At 39.2% G+C, this 16,769-nt stretch overlaps 1 protein-coding gene and 1 long non-coding RNA gene across 5 annotated transcripts in view; one reads left to right on the forward strand and one right to left on the reverse strand.

Moving 5' to 3' along the window:
* Positions 1-14,051, forward strand: part of LOC140395251 (uncharacterized) — a 134,359-nt gene extending 120,308 nt beyond the window's left edge. The window contains exon 2 of the long non-coding RNA XR_011936143.1: positions 13,465-14,051. This is a non-coding gene — a long non-coding RNA (uncharacterized lncRNA). The remainder of the gene's footprint in view (positions 1-13,464) is intronic.
* The window catches only part of LOC140395250 (zinc finger and BTB domain-containing protein 7A-like), a 319,744-nt gene continuing 306,040 nt past the window's right edge, over positions 3,066-16,769 (reverse strand). For all 4 annotated transcript variants that reach the window (XM_072482811.1, XM_072482808.1, XM_072482807.1 and 1 more), the window contains one exon: positions 3,066-15,588. In XM_072482811.1, the coding sequence (XP_072338912.1) occupies positions 15,108-15,588 (481 nt within the window). In that variant the 3' untranslated portion in view covers positions 3,066-15,107. The remainder of the gene's footprint in view (positions 15,589-16,769) is intronic.

Here is a 16,769-nt window from a genome sequence, read left to right on the forward strand (position 1 = left end):
CGCTGAGGACCCGGGTTCGAATCCCGGCCCTGGTCACTGTCTGTGTGGAGTTTGCACATTCTCCCCATGTCCGCGTGGGTTTCACCTCCACAACACAAAGATGTGCAGGTTAGGTGGATTGGCCATGCTAAATTGTACCTTAATTGGAAAAAAAAACAATTGGGTACTCTAAATTTTTTATAAAGCCTTTCTAAAATTCATGCCTTCTACATCAAACACATGATCCGCATTGAAATCTTTTGAAGAAATTCAATCAAGTTAATCAAACACATCCTTCTCTTTAACAAATCTATGCTGACTGTCTTTGATTAATCCCTCCTTTCTAAGGATTTATACTGTCCCTCTGAATTTGTTTTCTAATAATTTGCCCATCTCCAAGGTTAGACTGACACCCATAATTGCTCAGTTTATCCCTTTCTCTTTAAACAACGCAACAACTTTAGCAGTCCTCCAGCACTATGCCTGAAGCCATAGGAGATTGAAAACTTTGGTCAGAGCCTCTATTTCCTCCCCTGCTTCTCTTAGCAGCCAAAATTATATTTCACCCAGACCTGACAATTTATCCACATTCAAAGATGCTAAACATCTTCCCACTTTTCTCTCTCACTAGGTTTATTTTTTCTAATATTTTACACTCTTCCTCCTGAACAACAAACAATATCTGCATCACCCTCCTCTTTTGTGAGGACAGACACACAGTATTCATAAATAACCATACCCACATCTTCTGCCTCCACACAGATTCCTAATTACGCTTACCTTCATTATCCTCTTCCTGCTACATTTTTATAAAACATGCTTAGATTTTCCTTAACTTTACTTTCCATTGTTTTGTTTCCATGTCGTTTCATTTGCTTTCCTAATTTGCGCTTGAATTTTCAACATTTTCCATGGGTTAGGCTTTTTGCAGTATCCAGCTCTTGGGACATCCAGTGGGGAAACGGGAAGATGGGGTCTCGAATTGGAAGTCCTGTCCTTTTTGTTTCTGGGAAAGGATTTGTTCTAAATCCTCTATCTCCTCATTGAATACCTCCCACTCTCTGATACTGATTTAGCTGCAAGTAGCGATTTCCAGTCCACTTCTGTCAAATCAAACCTCAGCTAGTACAATTGGCCTGTCGCCAATTTAATTTTTTTTTGTCCTTTTATATAACTACACTAAATTTAACTGAATCATGATTAGTACCACTAAAATGCTTTCCCACTCCTTCAACCTGTCCAGCATTATTTCCAAAATAAATCCAGAACTGTCCCTTCTCTTGCTGGTTTTGCTACAAACTGGCAAAACAAGTTTTCCTGAATGGTCTTTAAGAATTCTGTACCTGCTGTGCCCTACACACCAATTCTATCCCTGTTAATATCTGGATAGTCGCAATCCCCCACTATCACTGCCCTATGTTTTTGTACTTCTCAGAGATGTGTCTTTGTATTTGCTTTCCTATGTCCCTCTGACTGTCTAGGTTTCGAAACTATACTCCCAGCATTGTGGTCTCCCATTTATTCTTTAATTCAATCCATATGGCTTAATTTGATGATCCCTCCTCACAGCTGATTGTTTCTTTAAATATTATTGCAGTTCTCTTATCTCCCTCTATTCTTCTGAAAACCCTGAACCAGGAACATTGAGCTGTTACTCCTGCTCTTCGTTAAGCCATGTTTCAATAAAAGCAATGACATCATACTTACACGTATCTATCTGTGCCCTCAGCTTTGCTAGACTCCTTGCATTAAAGTAATATGCCACTAATTATTGAACAAATCCCAAGTAGTGTATTTTATAGCCTTTCTTTTCTCTGCCCTCCATACTCATTAATAATTTCCTGCCCTTCATTTTCAGCTTTGATTCTCTCGACTGAATCCATGCTCAGGTCTCCATCCCTCTGCCAAACTAGTTTAACCCCCCCCCCCCAAACAGCACTAGCAAAGCCTCTGCCACAACATTGATCTTAAAATACTGAGTCCAACAACAAAGATGCACTGCACTCTGAATAATATCAGAATGCGCGTTTCTTTGTTGTAATCGGAGCAAATAGTTTGCCAACTCTGTAACTGAATGGATTAGTGAACAATCAGCCAACTTTCCACAGAAAAGCAGCAGCTTAGTAACTGATGTTACTCGGAGCTTGGTTTTTGACAAGTTTGCTAAGGCAATAGTCCGACCTAAAATCCATAAAGGGTTTCTGACTCCACTCCTCTCTGAGAAGTGAGGAGTCTTGGAGAAACCAGACAGTTTTCTAATGGGGCAAAAGCATATCGATCCACTCTGCAAAGCAAAATAATGGAATAGATTTTAGAGTGTGTAAAGGGCTAGTAGATTTCCTTGTAAAGTTTACTGAATGTGATTTTCAGGGATATACACACTGTGCTGGTCTTGCTTTTGACCTTTTTCCAAGACCTGACTGGGCAGGACTTTGACAGGTGGGATTGTCCTCCCTCCTCACTTGCATCTCTATTGACACAAATCCTGGTAGTTTGCTCATTAAGTCATTTGTTACTTCTTTCTGCCAAACAGATAGTTTAACCCTGCAAACAGCAAAACTAGCTTAACCTGCATTCCTAGATCAGTTGTTAACCATAACTGATAAGTTAGATCAGTTGTTAATCTTAATGTTAATTTTAAATCTGAGATAGATAGATTTTTGGTAAGCAAAGATATTAAGGGATATAGGCCAAATGCAGGTATATGGAATTCACCACAGATCAGCCATGATCGCATTAAATGGTGGGACAGGCTCGAGGGGCTGAATGGTCTACTCCTGTTTCTATGTTCGGTATTAGTCTGTACTCATCTATAATTGTGTATTGAACCAAGCCAAGGAGAAAACATTTGTGGATTCCTTTGATTTTGTGATAAATGCTGGGTGAACAAATATCCAATATGATGGTTTGTAAATGTAACAAAGAAGACAGTGTGAGGACAATTAAAAAGACAAATTAACCTACCATGGGGATACTATGTGGGGACGAGGACAACACAATCTGGAAAAAGTTTGTGAACTTATGAAGGTGGGAACCAGATGAGGACAAAGAACATGTTTTAAAAAAATAAGTCACACAAACACATCTTGGGGAAACTCAAAAGTCATCTATTAGTGCAAAAAAAAATTTCATTTAACAAGTTACAGTACAGTCTTCAAAAAGTAACATACAGCTTCGATTGCTTTGCAAAACTAACCCTGAAGAGGAGTGAAAACATATTTTTATTTTTACATTTAAAAATGGGTTTGAAATCTGCTCGGTGACCGCGACGAGTCTTCGATTTTGTCTGCAGAAATTCAATTACCTACCATTACACCTAACCAACCCCCAGCTGGCTCAGCCTAGGACGGTAAGGAACCATTAGAACCGGGAAGTACTGAATGCTCTCAATCTCGGTAAAAGTGATTTTATTTAGTAGGAATTAAAAGCTTCAGGAAGGAATTAAGAAATTTAAAAAATACATTTGTTAGCCAGTAACAGAAAACATATAAAAAGGCGGCAAACTACATTTTATTGCCTTCACCAAAACCTTAATTAGATCACTCTTACAGACTACAGAAGTATTGCTTGTAGGCTTCCGACTAAGCAGAGATAAGCAAGTCCCAAAGTTTTACCTCTCTCACCACTAATCTTCCCAATTAATGCTGATGTTGGCTTGGCAAGGAAAGGGATGTATTGTTAGGGACAGGGACGGGGGAGAGGCAGGAGAAAATTGCAATTGCCATCAGCACCCCCGAGGTTGGGGAGAAAGCAGGTCGGACTCTCACTCTCAATATTCACTGCTAGAGAATAGGCACGTGTAGGCACTGATCCATGGGAAAGTATTTGTCTACACTCACTGTGTCCCGCAAGTGGAAAGTTATGGCTTACTGAATTATCCAGTTGGAGGCCAATGTGCAAAGTGGAGGGGGTGAGCAGGTGGTAATGGAAGAAAAATTGCCAATGAGGAAAAACAAGTTTAAATGGCCAAAAACCTTTAGAAGATCCACAGCAAATTTGAACTGTGTCAATTTTACTGTCAAATACAGTAGATTCATAACATCCCAAACTATATTGGAATTTAAACAAAAAGACCCTGAAGATCAATTCCAAGTCAATGCTTATCTCAACCCTCATTTAGTTCACTTACCTCAACCAGGACAACAGTTAAAGTTTGGTCTTATCACCCATGGGCTAGGAAAAGAAAGAAGCCAGGCTGAAATAAATTTACATATTATAAATATGTAATATGTGTTTGTGATACGAATATCAGGCGAGGACAGGAGCAGGTTTGATTGCAATGCCTTTCATGATAAAATAGTCTGTCGACACTTGCTCTCCAAGTTTGGTGGTCACGGTAGTCAGTGTTTGTGTAATGTAACAAATTAAGGAGACAAAGCAAGGAAAGACAGGAAAATTGGATGGAGAAGCAGAGAAAGAACAGATGAATCAACCTGATAGAAGACTAAAGGAACAATTCAAAAACAGCCAAAAGCTGTATGTTTATATTTCTACTTAAAGAGATTTAGGTTGGCGCTCTGCTTTATCTGTTCCTCAGTGTTCTCCAGGAGTTTAAACCATTAACGTGCACATATCTATCTACTAGCTCTCCTCATGTCCAGTTAAATGCCACTTGTGACAGAAAATCCCATTCGATTTATACCTAGATGTCCCCAGTTAGGCACTGTCCTACGATTTTTCTGCCATTGTTTGTCTCCTTCAGTTGGTCTTGCTAGCCTATCAACTTGTTCTCTATTTCTCTTTTTTATATCATGAAAAAACTAGAGATTTGCATTAGGTTGCTTGATGCAGCCAAACAGGAATCACACACATTTCACTGCTAATTTGACACCCATACCCAACAAAGAAACACACTATTATAGGTCAATATAGCATTGCTGTGCAATGGTGGGATACAAACTGGCCTATGATTCCTTATGTGACACAACCTCAACCATATTATGCCTCGAGAGGCACAGCAATAATCAGACTGTTAACACTCAGACAGAAGGGGGAGTTCAAACATATTAAGAACTGCACTGACCACAGTTTTGAATAGTGAGTTCCAATATCATGGATGGGATGAAACTGGGACTTAATAACTATCCGCAGTTTACATTACAATCCTTAGGGCAAGCAAATGTGTAAAAGGAATCAGCAAGTCTCCAGTTATATTTCAAGTGCTATGGTTCTGATAATCCTGGGGAAGGTGGGAAGGATCTGCCACACTTTTAAAGTTCATCAGACAGAAAAAAAAAGTTTCCATCATGTTCTGCTCACTTTCGAACTCAATCGACCCGGCAGTCTTTGTTGAGTGATTCTTGTGACTGGGATTGGCAAAGCATGAAATGAGATCCCGCTGAGACAGTAACATCCCAAGTCCAATGGCTGACAGATTATGGAATTACACGTTTCAAACTCATTATCACAATATACAGAAATACAGCTTATATTTTCCATACTAAATTTGGAAAAACTAAACAAAAATCAAACTATTTAAATAAAACAAAACATTACATTTTTGGGCTATACCCAGTGAATAACTCTTGAAGGTCTATGATAAAATTATTTTCTATAAAATCACTTTTTGAAAAAAAAAGATGAGATGCAGGTTTGGTAATTGGAGTAATCAAATTAATATAATAAATAGAGTCACAGACTGTTCCTGTCATACAGGATATGTTTGTGGGGAAAGGAGAGGGCAATAATTTTCCTCGAGCAAATTTCAAACCTTGGATCCCACCCTGTGCTAGAACCTGAGAAAATACCCATCATCCATGACAGTACAGCATGTTATTACACAATGATAACAGTAAGGCATTACATCATTCAGCCACAGCAAGCAAATACAGTACAAGGCTTTGGTATCTACCAGACCCGTCTTCCTTTCCAGTTCTTGAGGTCCAATGGATATTGGAAAAACCCAACAGAAAAGGTCAGGTACCGTCTCTAGAAATCCACAAGCATGTTGAGGGATTTCAATAATTACATTATTTCATTTCAAATTTGAAACTTCATTCTAATATCTAATCATCATGCCTGTGAAATATAAGAGACATTTATACTGTGATATGGGTAACTAGGGCAGCAGGTAGCAAGGTCAGAGTGAGAAAATGTGACTATAGTTGAGAAATGAGATATTTGGGGACAAACATTGAATATGCTTTCATGACACTGCTTTATATTGTATCTCAGTGGAAATGTTAACTCATTTAAAGTAAATTAAATTGAAAGAAACATCAAACATGTTCAATATTTGTCCACAAATACTAATAGAGCTTATAAAACACAATTAAAGATGCTTTCTAACAAAGCTTAGGATATCTGTTAAGAATGAGGGCAAGAATGGGTGATTATTATTAATCTTGAACATAGAGGATTGGCAAGCTCTTCTTGTACATCAGGAGACATCATCTCACGCTCCCCCTGTGCAAGATTATTAAGTAACATTGCTGTCAGCAGAATTCGGTGCCAGGGCCACAAGAGGTCTGCTGCAATCTTTGCACAGACACCGTACGCTCTCCTATGTGCAACTTGAGCATCCCTTATCCAAATTTCCAAAATGTACACTTTTTTCCAAACGCCGACGTGACGTCATGAGTGGCGACATCCCACAAGGCTCTGGGAAGGTTCCCGGGCGATGGCAGGTTCCCATGAGCCACACATGAGCATTATCACATTATATTCTGAAATCAGATACACACTCGGCCTCAAGCATTTCAGATAAGGGATGCTCAACCTGTATTATGCCTTATAATAATAATCTTTATTAGTGTCACAAGTAGGCTTACATTAACACTGAAATGAAGCCACTGTGAAAAGCCCCTAGTTGTCACACTCAGGCCCCTGTTCGGATACACTGAGGGAGAATTTAGAATGTCCAATTCACCTAACAGCACATCTTTCAGGACTTGTGGGAGGAAACCGGAGCACCCGGAGGAAATCTACGCAGACTCGGGGAGAACACAGTACAGACAGTGACCCAAGGTGGGAATCGAATACGGGTCCCTGATGCTGTGAAGCAACAGTGCTAACCACTGAGCTACCGTGCCGCCCGTGTGTGTGAGGCATTCCAAGATGCTTAATTAAAAAATCCATAGTGCTGTCAATACAAGACCTGTGTCAGCACTAGCCCTGCAACCATATGAATTTCTTGCCTGTTTTTTGAAATATAATTGCCATCAAGGTTTCATTTGACAGGTGTCATTTTTCCAGACGCAAATAGCTCTGTAGCTTGTTTTACAGTTTCACCCAAGCGCTCAGGGCAGATGATGTGGCAGTCAGTAGGTTTGAGCTGCAGGACATCATGGCACAGCGCCATAGTTTTGCGCACCTGGTTGTCCAGTTCTGCTGTGCCAATTATGGGGGGGGGGGGGGAGAAGAGAGAGAGAGAGAGAAAAAGAGAGAGAGGAGGAGGAGACTTTTGAAAATGACAGAGGAGGGGCAGAAAGTAAGTACAAGGCAAGACAATGTTCTGCTGCCAGGCCTTTTAAAAGGATCAAGTGCCACATTAATGAATAAGTGACTGAATAACATTACTTTGGTTGTATTGAACTACTTCAATTTAAAAAATACAATTCAAAAATATATCACATTTAACTAAGAATCTCATCTTCAGAATGATTCAAAGAAAATTATGAACTTCAAGAACTGGCTGAAAATGTTCCCACAGATTTCCAAAGCCTTGCCTGTATTCCAAAGCGCATTATTATAAATATAATTCCCAAAACATTCCCAAGCTGCCAGTTGTGTAGAGTAAAATCCTTTAATCTTCACATGCCCCCTATTTTGCGTGTGTGTGTGTGTGTGTGTTTTGTCATATTTTAAATCCTGTCTGTTGGAATTTTTTGTTGTAATAGCCAAAAGGTTGTGCAACAGTGCACTCAATTGAAAGATATGAAACGGAAATAAAACTGGAAAAAATTAAAAATGGGCAGAAAAATTCAAAGCGTACAATATATGCATAACAGTACTCAATTTCTTTGGATTTATTTTCAGTATAAAAACTAAGTATTTTGGACTATGCTGATTGATTTAGTGGTTTTATTTACAACATTAAAATTCACCAATAGCCCAAAGTGCAATTTTGATATTTTCTCTATCTCGTTCCCTCCCCAGCTTAAGAATCTATGCACACAAAGTATGGAATGTTCCCTCTGTGCTTTAACAATGAATTATACATGAGATGCCACTCCACTTCTAGGCTCCTGTGCCAATGTGCCATTTAATTTTGGAATAAAGAACGGAAACTCATGAAACACAACAGGAAATTTTCTAAATCCAATTTTCGCCATAGGTACTGTATCCCAACAGTAACAATGCTCATTTTCTCAGAGGATAAACTTCAATGAAGAGAACATTAAAACAAAAGAAATGTCAGGGATGCATAAAAGGTATACAGTCCATCTCTCCAATACAACTGACGCAGCACATGATATAACAGCACCTCAAAGATCCTCAATGTTTTCATCACTATAGTGCTACCTGCCAGGCCATTCCTTTTGTCACTCCGAGTAAAAAGCTTCTTTTCGATATGTCCTAAATTTACTTTCCACCAATTTCTACTGCAGTCTGGCATGATTTTCCAGAAATAGTGATTTACTTCATCTGTGCCATTTAGCATTTTATATATGTCATTGAGATACTGTTTTAATCATTTTTGGACTGTAAAGGACCAAGCTTCACCAATGATTCCACATGGTTTTACAAATGGGATCAGCCTCGTTGCTCTTCTCTCCACTTTCTACAATGGATATTTGTTTTGCACAAGCTGATTTTTCAGTAAAGCTATCAGCTGAAGAGTGAAGGTAGCTTAAAATCATTCATCCTAATGTTTGGTGTAAAAAACATTGATAGTAACCTTTGTGATCTCAAAGCTCAGAGCAATCACCCCTGAAGAAAGTGTTTGAATTAACCAGCATGCAGTACATGCATGGCAAGAGGCAATCATTCTGTGTGATGATAGGATTTCTTTGTGCTGGTGTTTGATTAATAGCCATATTATATAAAAGAGATCAATTGGATATCCAATTAGTGATTAATTAATTGGGTGAAAATAAAGATTAGTTAAATGTTCAAAATTGAGAAGGAAACAAGTTTGATTACTTATTTTGTGATTAATTGGGTAAAAATAATGATTGGTAGATTTTCAGAATTGGAAAGGAAATAAGTTTGATTACTTATTATTTCATGATTCAAACAATCTCATTTTAAAAGATGAAATTCCTCTGGTTGATGACTTGTTGCGAATACAAAACTGCACTTGTACCACCAAACCAAACCATTGCAATTTTTTCATCAAGTATTTTGACGACACTAATTTACAGTAATTCTAAACTGTTTTAGTTTCTGCTCTTCATTCGAAAACTAACAAAAATATTTGAATGCTCAATTTTAGACATTATAGGTCCTTATTTATCTCCCCAGATTACTGTAAGCTACCACCCAGGAATGGGCAATGGCAGGCCTAGCTTTGCAAGAAAATGTATTCATTAGTCCACCCAATTATTTTTAAGTCATAGCCGTGAACTCATTAAAAATAATTAAAATTCCTCAATGGAAACAACTGTTAATGGAGATCATTAAACATCTTTCCAGAAATAATGCCAAACAGAGCCTCTAGTAGACATAGGGTGTGTTTACACAACAGTTTAATTTTAAAGTTGAAACATAACTCTACAGTCAGGGCCGAACCTGATTCTGGAGAGAAAGAGAGTGACTGCCCAGAGGGGGGCAGTCTCTCTCTGCATGCCATTTAACACGGCATGGTGGTCAAATGCAGTGCGGCATCAAACTAGCTTTACAAATACTCACTCCCCCGAACATTATTGAATTAATGCCACGTAGGTTTTAAATATTTAAAGGGCATGAACACTGCTTTATAAGTCAAAATATTTAAATATTAGCTGCTCAGGTGAGAAGCGGTGTGTGTTCAAGTAACTACCAATGCAGAGTTCTCTGTAGGGCATGGAGTTGTAGCCAGAGCACTGCCCCGCTGAAACCTGCCAACTTCAATACAACTGCAGCAAGGGATCGAGTCAGTGCCTATCAGGCACCCGTACATCGACTCAACATCACATTGAAAGCTGCTAATGCTCTTTCCCACCCTCGTGTTTCAAAATATTTCAAAACAGAATTTCAAAAGCAGTCGGGTTTTATTCAGGATTGCTAATAAGATAGCTTGAACTCAAAACTTCAGTCATATGTCTTCAGAGACATGGGCTGCTTATTCGGGTCCTCACTTATAACATTTCTATTTTCCTTGGGATTTTTTGTGGTTTTGGGTGTTAGAACTTTTAGCATCTTATTTGAGATGGAAATCCCCGACTCGTTCTGCCGCAAGACATCTCCTTGCAACATCAGTGTACCAGTGCAACTTTCCACAGCACTTATCATTCTTGCCCAAGACAGACATTGTATACCTATGTAACATCTATTGGATTAGGGACGTTTTGTGCTCGATTCCTGTAAAATATATGTACTTTTTAAAATTTAGAGCACACAATTAATTTTTTCAAATTAAGGGCAATTTAGCGTGGTCAATACAACTACCCTGCACATCTTGGGGTTGTGGGGATGAAACCCACGTAAACACAGGGAGAATGTGCAAGCTCCACACAGACAATGACCCAGGGTCAGGATCGAACCTGGAACCTCGGTGCCGTGAAGCAGCAGTGCTAACCACGCGCCACCGTGCTGCCCTTAGCAAAACTAAAATATAATAATGATTCTGAATGGTATTCATCATATGTATAATTCAGTCAGGGTTGTGTGTTGTTTAGAAGTCATGTCAAAATCATGTTGAGTATATTTAACTGAATGGGACAAGTTTAGGATGTTGAAATATGTAAATATATTATGTATTTCGAATGACTAGTCATCACCTGCCAATCGATTGGGGTCCCAAACTCCGCATGATACCTCTATTGATACTGAATTACAGTTGCCAGTTTTCTAGAATTGTTCCGGATTCTCTGGGATTTATCTACCGGGTGCTGCTTTGAGCTACCCAAGTGAAAAGGGCGTTAATAAGAAATATGCATTTTATTTTCTTATATTTAATTATTAGTTATAAAATATTGGAAGATCGCTCTCTTCCTTCCTCTCCTCCTTTAAAACCTGCTCCTTTGACTAGGTTTTTGGTCAACTTCCTTAATGTGGCTCAGTGTCAAATTTACTCTGGTAACGGTCCTGTGAATGGGGTCGGGGGTTTTACTCGGTTAAAAGTTCTATATAAATGAAAGTTGTCTTTGATATGGAATTAAAAGCTGCAGAACATCTCATGATGAAACCCTCCATGAATACATCTGGCAACCCTACACTGAATGGAGCCCACTGATGTACTGAGGAGGCTGTCACTACAACTGGGGTGATTTTTGTCAATTCTCAGCAGGGATCATATCAGAGAGCAGCTTTAGAACAGGGAATTGGTCTGCTCTCAGATCACCCTGCTTTAATCTGGCGGTCACAAAGAAACCTGAACAGACATCGCCATGTTTGTCCTGCAAGTGAATGGAATGATGAAGGGGAACAGTAATTGAATAGAAGTCATAGATACAAGTTCTGGAATGAAATAGATGGCATCACACTCAGCAATTTACTATTGGGCAAATACGCCCAGTGCATTCTGCAGAGTGGCCCCTGGTGAGTTAAATCTTAATATATGTATATTTGGAGAGAGGAAGAAAGTAGAAAGATATATACTCTGGGACTAAATGTTTTGCTCATAAAAATTAGCTTTATTTTCCAGAAATATTTATGCAAAGACTTTACATTCACAGAATTGTTAACAGTTCCTAAACTGATTTTGGATATTAAACTGTTTGAGTAGGACAAGGGGAACCCAGGTTCCAACTAGTGAAAAGTAACTTTAAGACGGAGGCTCCTCTTGGGAGTCCATCATCACATGGAATGGACTCTTGAGCAGTAATGGAGCCAAAAACCCTGCATTCATTTAAGAAAAAATGTATTTCCAGCAATTGGGGGAGCAGGGAAGTGTAGAACTGGATAGATGAATTAAGATGGGAACAAATAGCCTTCATCATGGTAAGTAATTTGTGATTATAAAGCAACAGTCGTCATCCGTTATTTGTTAATTTAGGTCCAACTGCATGTGAAACCGGATTACCTACAATAAACCACTCCCACCACCAGCCCCAGAACAATTTAAAAATTGGCTACATGGTTTCAGTAGATCAAATATATGGCAAGGAGAGCTCAATTAAAATAATACCAAATGCCACATGATGCCAGATCAGGGAGGGAGGCAAAGAGAACAGTTTATGCTAATCCAGTGACTAGACATAGCTTTGCAGGAACTAGAGATTAGGGGGCAGGAAGAGAAGATCTTTGAGTATATGTTATACATTACACATACATACTTGATTGCCCACAGAAAAATATATGGCACCCTTGTTAATCACTCCGTTCATTCAAGAGGAGTTGCCTGGTATTGCCATGGGCACAGGTATTGGCCAAGATATGACTCTGAATTTGACTGAATTTCACTAGATCCAATTAAATAGTTCAGCAGTTTGTCATACCAGCCACAATTTTGAAGTCAGACTAACCAATGCTGTGTTTCATGAGAATTCCATGTACAATGTTAGTCCTAGAATTCATACAATACTTTATCACATTCATAATTGGGATACAAGAAATGAACAAATCTGCACAAATATACAACGAGCCTCTTAATTTGAACACTCTAGAAAAATCATATCCCCGCATATGGCATGCATCTTTTAATAGCTCCCTCTATTATAGAGAAATCATATTTAAAAAGAAAATTTAAATAAAGAGAGATCACCCCCCCCACCCTCCCAAGAACACACACCTGTTCAAACACACTTTCATACAACTCCCAAAGATAGCATTTTAAAGAGGGTGTGTGTAAAAATGACAAAATGCTCTGAACACAAATATATATCAATGAGCTTCGACTGTTGGTATCCTGAACTTGCTGACCATTCACCAACCAGAAAGGTGTATTCCGCATCTAACAGTGCCGGTTCCTGCATGTTGAAGATTTTTTAGTGCAAAAATAAGGAATGTGGTAAAATGTTGCCTGTAGTGGTGTCTAACATACTTTCCCCCTCGAAGTTCCCACACCCGCTCCTCTTCACACAGTGCTGAAATACACATCTTGCCCCACAAGTTCACTATCAAAAAGTAAAGGTCAATCCATTAAATAAAATCTTATTAAGTGAAATATATATTATTTACACACCCACACTAGGACTTAATAGCCAGAACAGTACACCCAATGTTGCTTCGGTTCTCCATATGAGACTGGACGTGGTTTAAAGGGAAGAAGACTGGAAAGGATGTTGTGGTCAGCCTACCCTGGTCAACAAATCAAATTTATGGAATAGCGGACCAAACAGTTCAATAGTCAAGAGAGACTGGGAGCTTCCCTCACTTCATGAGCTTTAAATCTATTGTTGCATGATAAGACTTTAGGTGCGGCACACATTCTAAAATCCTGTTAAAATTCTCCTCTCCTAGATTTCCACCACGGTCTACGAAAACTCTACAGTAAATAAATGGCCAGCAGGTCACCCGTACCAACTTGGATGCCATTGGAGGCTGTGGGTTTGTCTGTTCTATGTCTTTGTGATCCCTATGGTACTTAAGAACCTGATACTAGTTGAAGGAATTACTATAGACATTAATTCATCTCAAGAGGCTCGAGATCTACGTTTTCTGTGAACGATTGTGGAGTAGCAACGAAAAAGTAGGGTTAGGATTCTGACTGTGGCAGCTCTCAAGAAACCCCCACAATGCATGCTCCATAGCTCCAATATAGGCTCTATTAAGCATCTTCTTGACTGGATACACTGACAGAACCAAAATACTTGGGATTTTACACCAGACAGTTGTCTGAGCCACCAAATGTTGTTTACCTGAAAGCAGAAGGCTACTGTTGCATGATAAACACTCAGAATTAATTAGGATGAAGGTTTATCTTTTCAAAAATGCATCAGGCCTTTTGGATTTCTCAGCATCTCAGAAGGCTTCCAATAGGGAATTGCTAGAAAATAAATTTTGAACTTATGCCATGAATTTAAATAAAGCCTTATTTTTAAAAAAAATCTCTTCACTCAATTTATTTTCCCTCTGTCTCATATGAATTAAACTGATCAACACTGGGTGAGGGCCTTGTGTGACCTAGCCCAAATTGAGCTCTCGGCTAGAAGTGCAATGAGCTTAGAGGGTCTATATAATTATGTTACAAAATAGAATTAGTAGTTTTCTCACCCTTTCCCTTTTTCCATATTTGACTGATTAGGGATATCACTTGTAAACATTTTTACATAGGGTCCTGATCCACATACTGATGGAACCCCCTGTATAAAAGTGCTAGGCCTTCCAACTTTATTGCTAACTCGAAAAGGTGTAAGCCCTTCCCATGCCATCTCACTCCCGAATCCTTTCAAATTCACTATTGTCACACACGCTGTACATTCAGTAAACGTTCTTTTAAAAACAACTAAATTCTTAGATTTTTAACCTGTTTGCAAAACAGCAAAAGTTTCTTTTTTTTTTTTTAAATAAAAATTATTTGGAACCTGACTTTGGAAACAAAAGCTAAATATTCTTTTAAAACCTCTAAGAAATTTGTTTTACTATAGTCGATCTCATTACAGCTGTTCCTGTCCTGTGTTTGTACTGTATAGTCATAAGTTTGAACGTTAAAAATAAAAGCTAGTTACACCAAACTATGAATTCAAAACAAAATCATAATTTAACGTTACTTTCTATTTGATTAAAATTAGAAGTTGACCAATGCCAATACTGGGTACCTGTGACGATATTAGGGCAAGCACCTATATTAGCCTTGGTCCCTCATACATTTATCCATGAGCATCATTTGAACTGAGGGTCAGCAAGCATCTTAATTTGTACCAAGGAGTTACCAGGGCCTGAAGAGTGTAGCATGGGTCAACTTCTACTTAAGATTCTAGCAGTGATTTCCTTTGAACTGTAAAACAAGGAGGCCTAGCACTGTACTACCAAGCTATTTCTGAATTAAAGTAAAAAATCCTTCTTGCCCATGTTTGTTTAAAAAGGATGAGGAACTACTAATCGAAGGTTTGTGCCCCTGTTCCCTGCCCATCCCACCCGCATCCCTGTTACCATGATTTGGTTTAGCTTTCACACAATTGGCTTTTGTTATCCTCAATCAAATCCTCGTCTACATTCAACCTCGCAGGCTCTTCATTCTCCAAAATCTTGGAACAATCTTCTTCTGGTTGTTCTTCAAAGTGCTGTTGGTTGCTGTTTTCTTCCAATTCCATGTTCAGGTTGGCAGCCTCCTCCCCGATGCCCTCTTCACAACCAGGATCATTCAACCCCTCGGACACAAGGCCACTGGTGTCCCTCACCCGAGGCTTGCGTCCCCTTGTTGAGGGGGTGCCGTTGCAGCCATCCTTTTTAAGGTGCCTGTGCAGGTGGTCTGAGCGGACGAAGGTTTTGAAGCAGGCATCGCATTGGTAGGGGCGGAGGCCTGTGTGGGCACGCATGTGATTCTTCAGGTCATAGTTGTGCGCAAACGCAGCTCCGCACTCAATACACAAGTAGGGCTTTTCTCCTGTGTGCTTCCTCATGTGAACTTTTAACTTGTCCTGTCTAAACAATAGAAGGAAAATAAACAGGTTAGACAAAGGAGGATTTCTCCTGATCCAAATCTCAAAATGAACAAATCTGTAGAACATTTATTCAAACGCCCTCGATGTTCTTTTTATCCTCGGATCCCCAAATGTTTTAAACCAAAGATTCACTTGGCCCAGTCACTACTTTATTCATTGCTCGTCTTTCCTACTCTATTAAATCATAGTGGTGTTTGGACATCAGGGGTTCCAAATTTAAAAAAAGGAACCTTTCCACCTTCAACCCATTTTCACAGTCCCTGCAGCAGGAACTTGTGTGCTCAACTAAGCATAGGGTGCCAACTCAGGCTGGACATATTCTGGGAGATGTTAGTTGAAGTGACATCATGTAAAGCAGGCGGTGTGATGTGAGCAGGTTCTAAGGGAGCACAAGAGAGGAAAAAGCACTAACTTTAATAGGCAAAAGGAATGAATTTGCAGCGACGGTGAAAAATGATCAAAATCTAGGAGGGGAAACAAAAACTTAACTCACTCTTAAGAGGCTCAATACAAGATCAAAGGCCTTGGTTTCAAACAGGGATACGAAAAGCTGCTAAAATGCAAATGGAAATAAAGGTCTATCTCTGTATTTGTAAATGAAAAGGTCGGAGTTGAAGTGATCCGAAACCTGCGTTCATGCCCATTGCACTCGGACCAACACTTGCTGCTTGGACTTGATCCCTTAATGAAATTCAAACCCCACCAAACTCCACCATTTCATCGCAGTCAATTAAAATTCCAGCCATAAATCCTCTCGACTCCCTTTTCAGTCTAGGCTTTGAATTCAATTGGGAGGCACTGCACCCGATGCGATGTTTCTGCATGGCAATCTTTCTTTCCCTTCTTGGTGGTTGTTGATGCTGAATTATTGCAGCTGTTTGGTTCAAAATATCATTTTAATATCTACCGGATTGCTTTCTTTGGCCAACGGTAGACAGATGCCAATTTCAGTAGACTCCTAGCCATTCCGGGAGGATTGGCAAGCTCAACTGAGTGTACATAGTAAATATCTACACTCTGATCGTAAGACTTAATTCTCTGCCTAATCAGATAACTATCCAACTCGGCATTATTTTTAAAGATTTTAGAACAGGATTCATCGGAACCGTTAAAGGATGAGTAGCATTAGTACAAGGTTGATTATTGAGCCTAATTCCAGGC

This window comes from Scyliorhinus torazame, chromosome 18 (genome assembly GCF_047496885.1).
Source record: "Scyliorhinus torazame isolate Kashiwa2021f chromosome 18, sScyTor2.1, whole genome shotgun sequence".
Classification (NCBI taxonomy): Eukaryota; Metazoa; Chordata; class Chondrichthyes; order Carcharhiniformes; family Scyliorhinidae; genus Scyliorhinus; species Scyliorhinus torazame.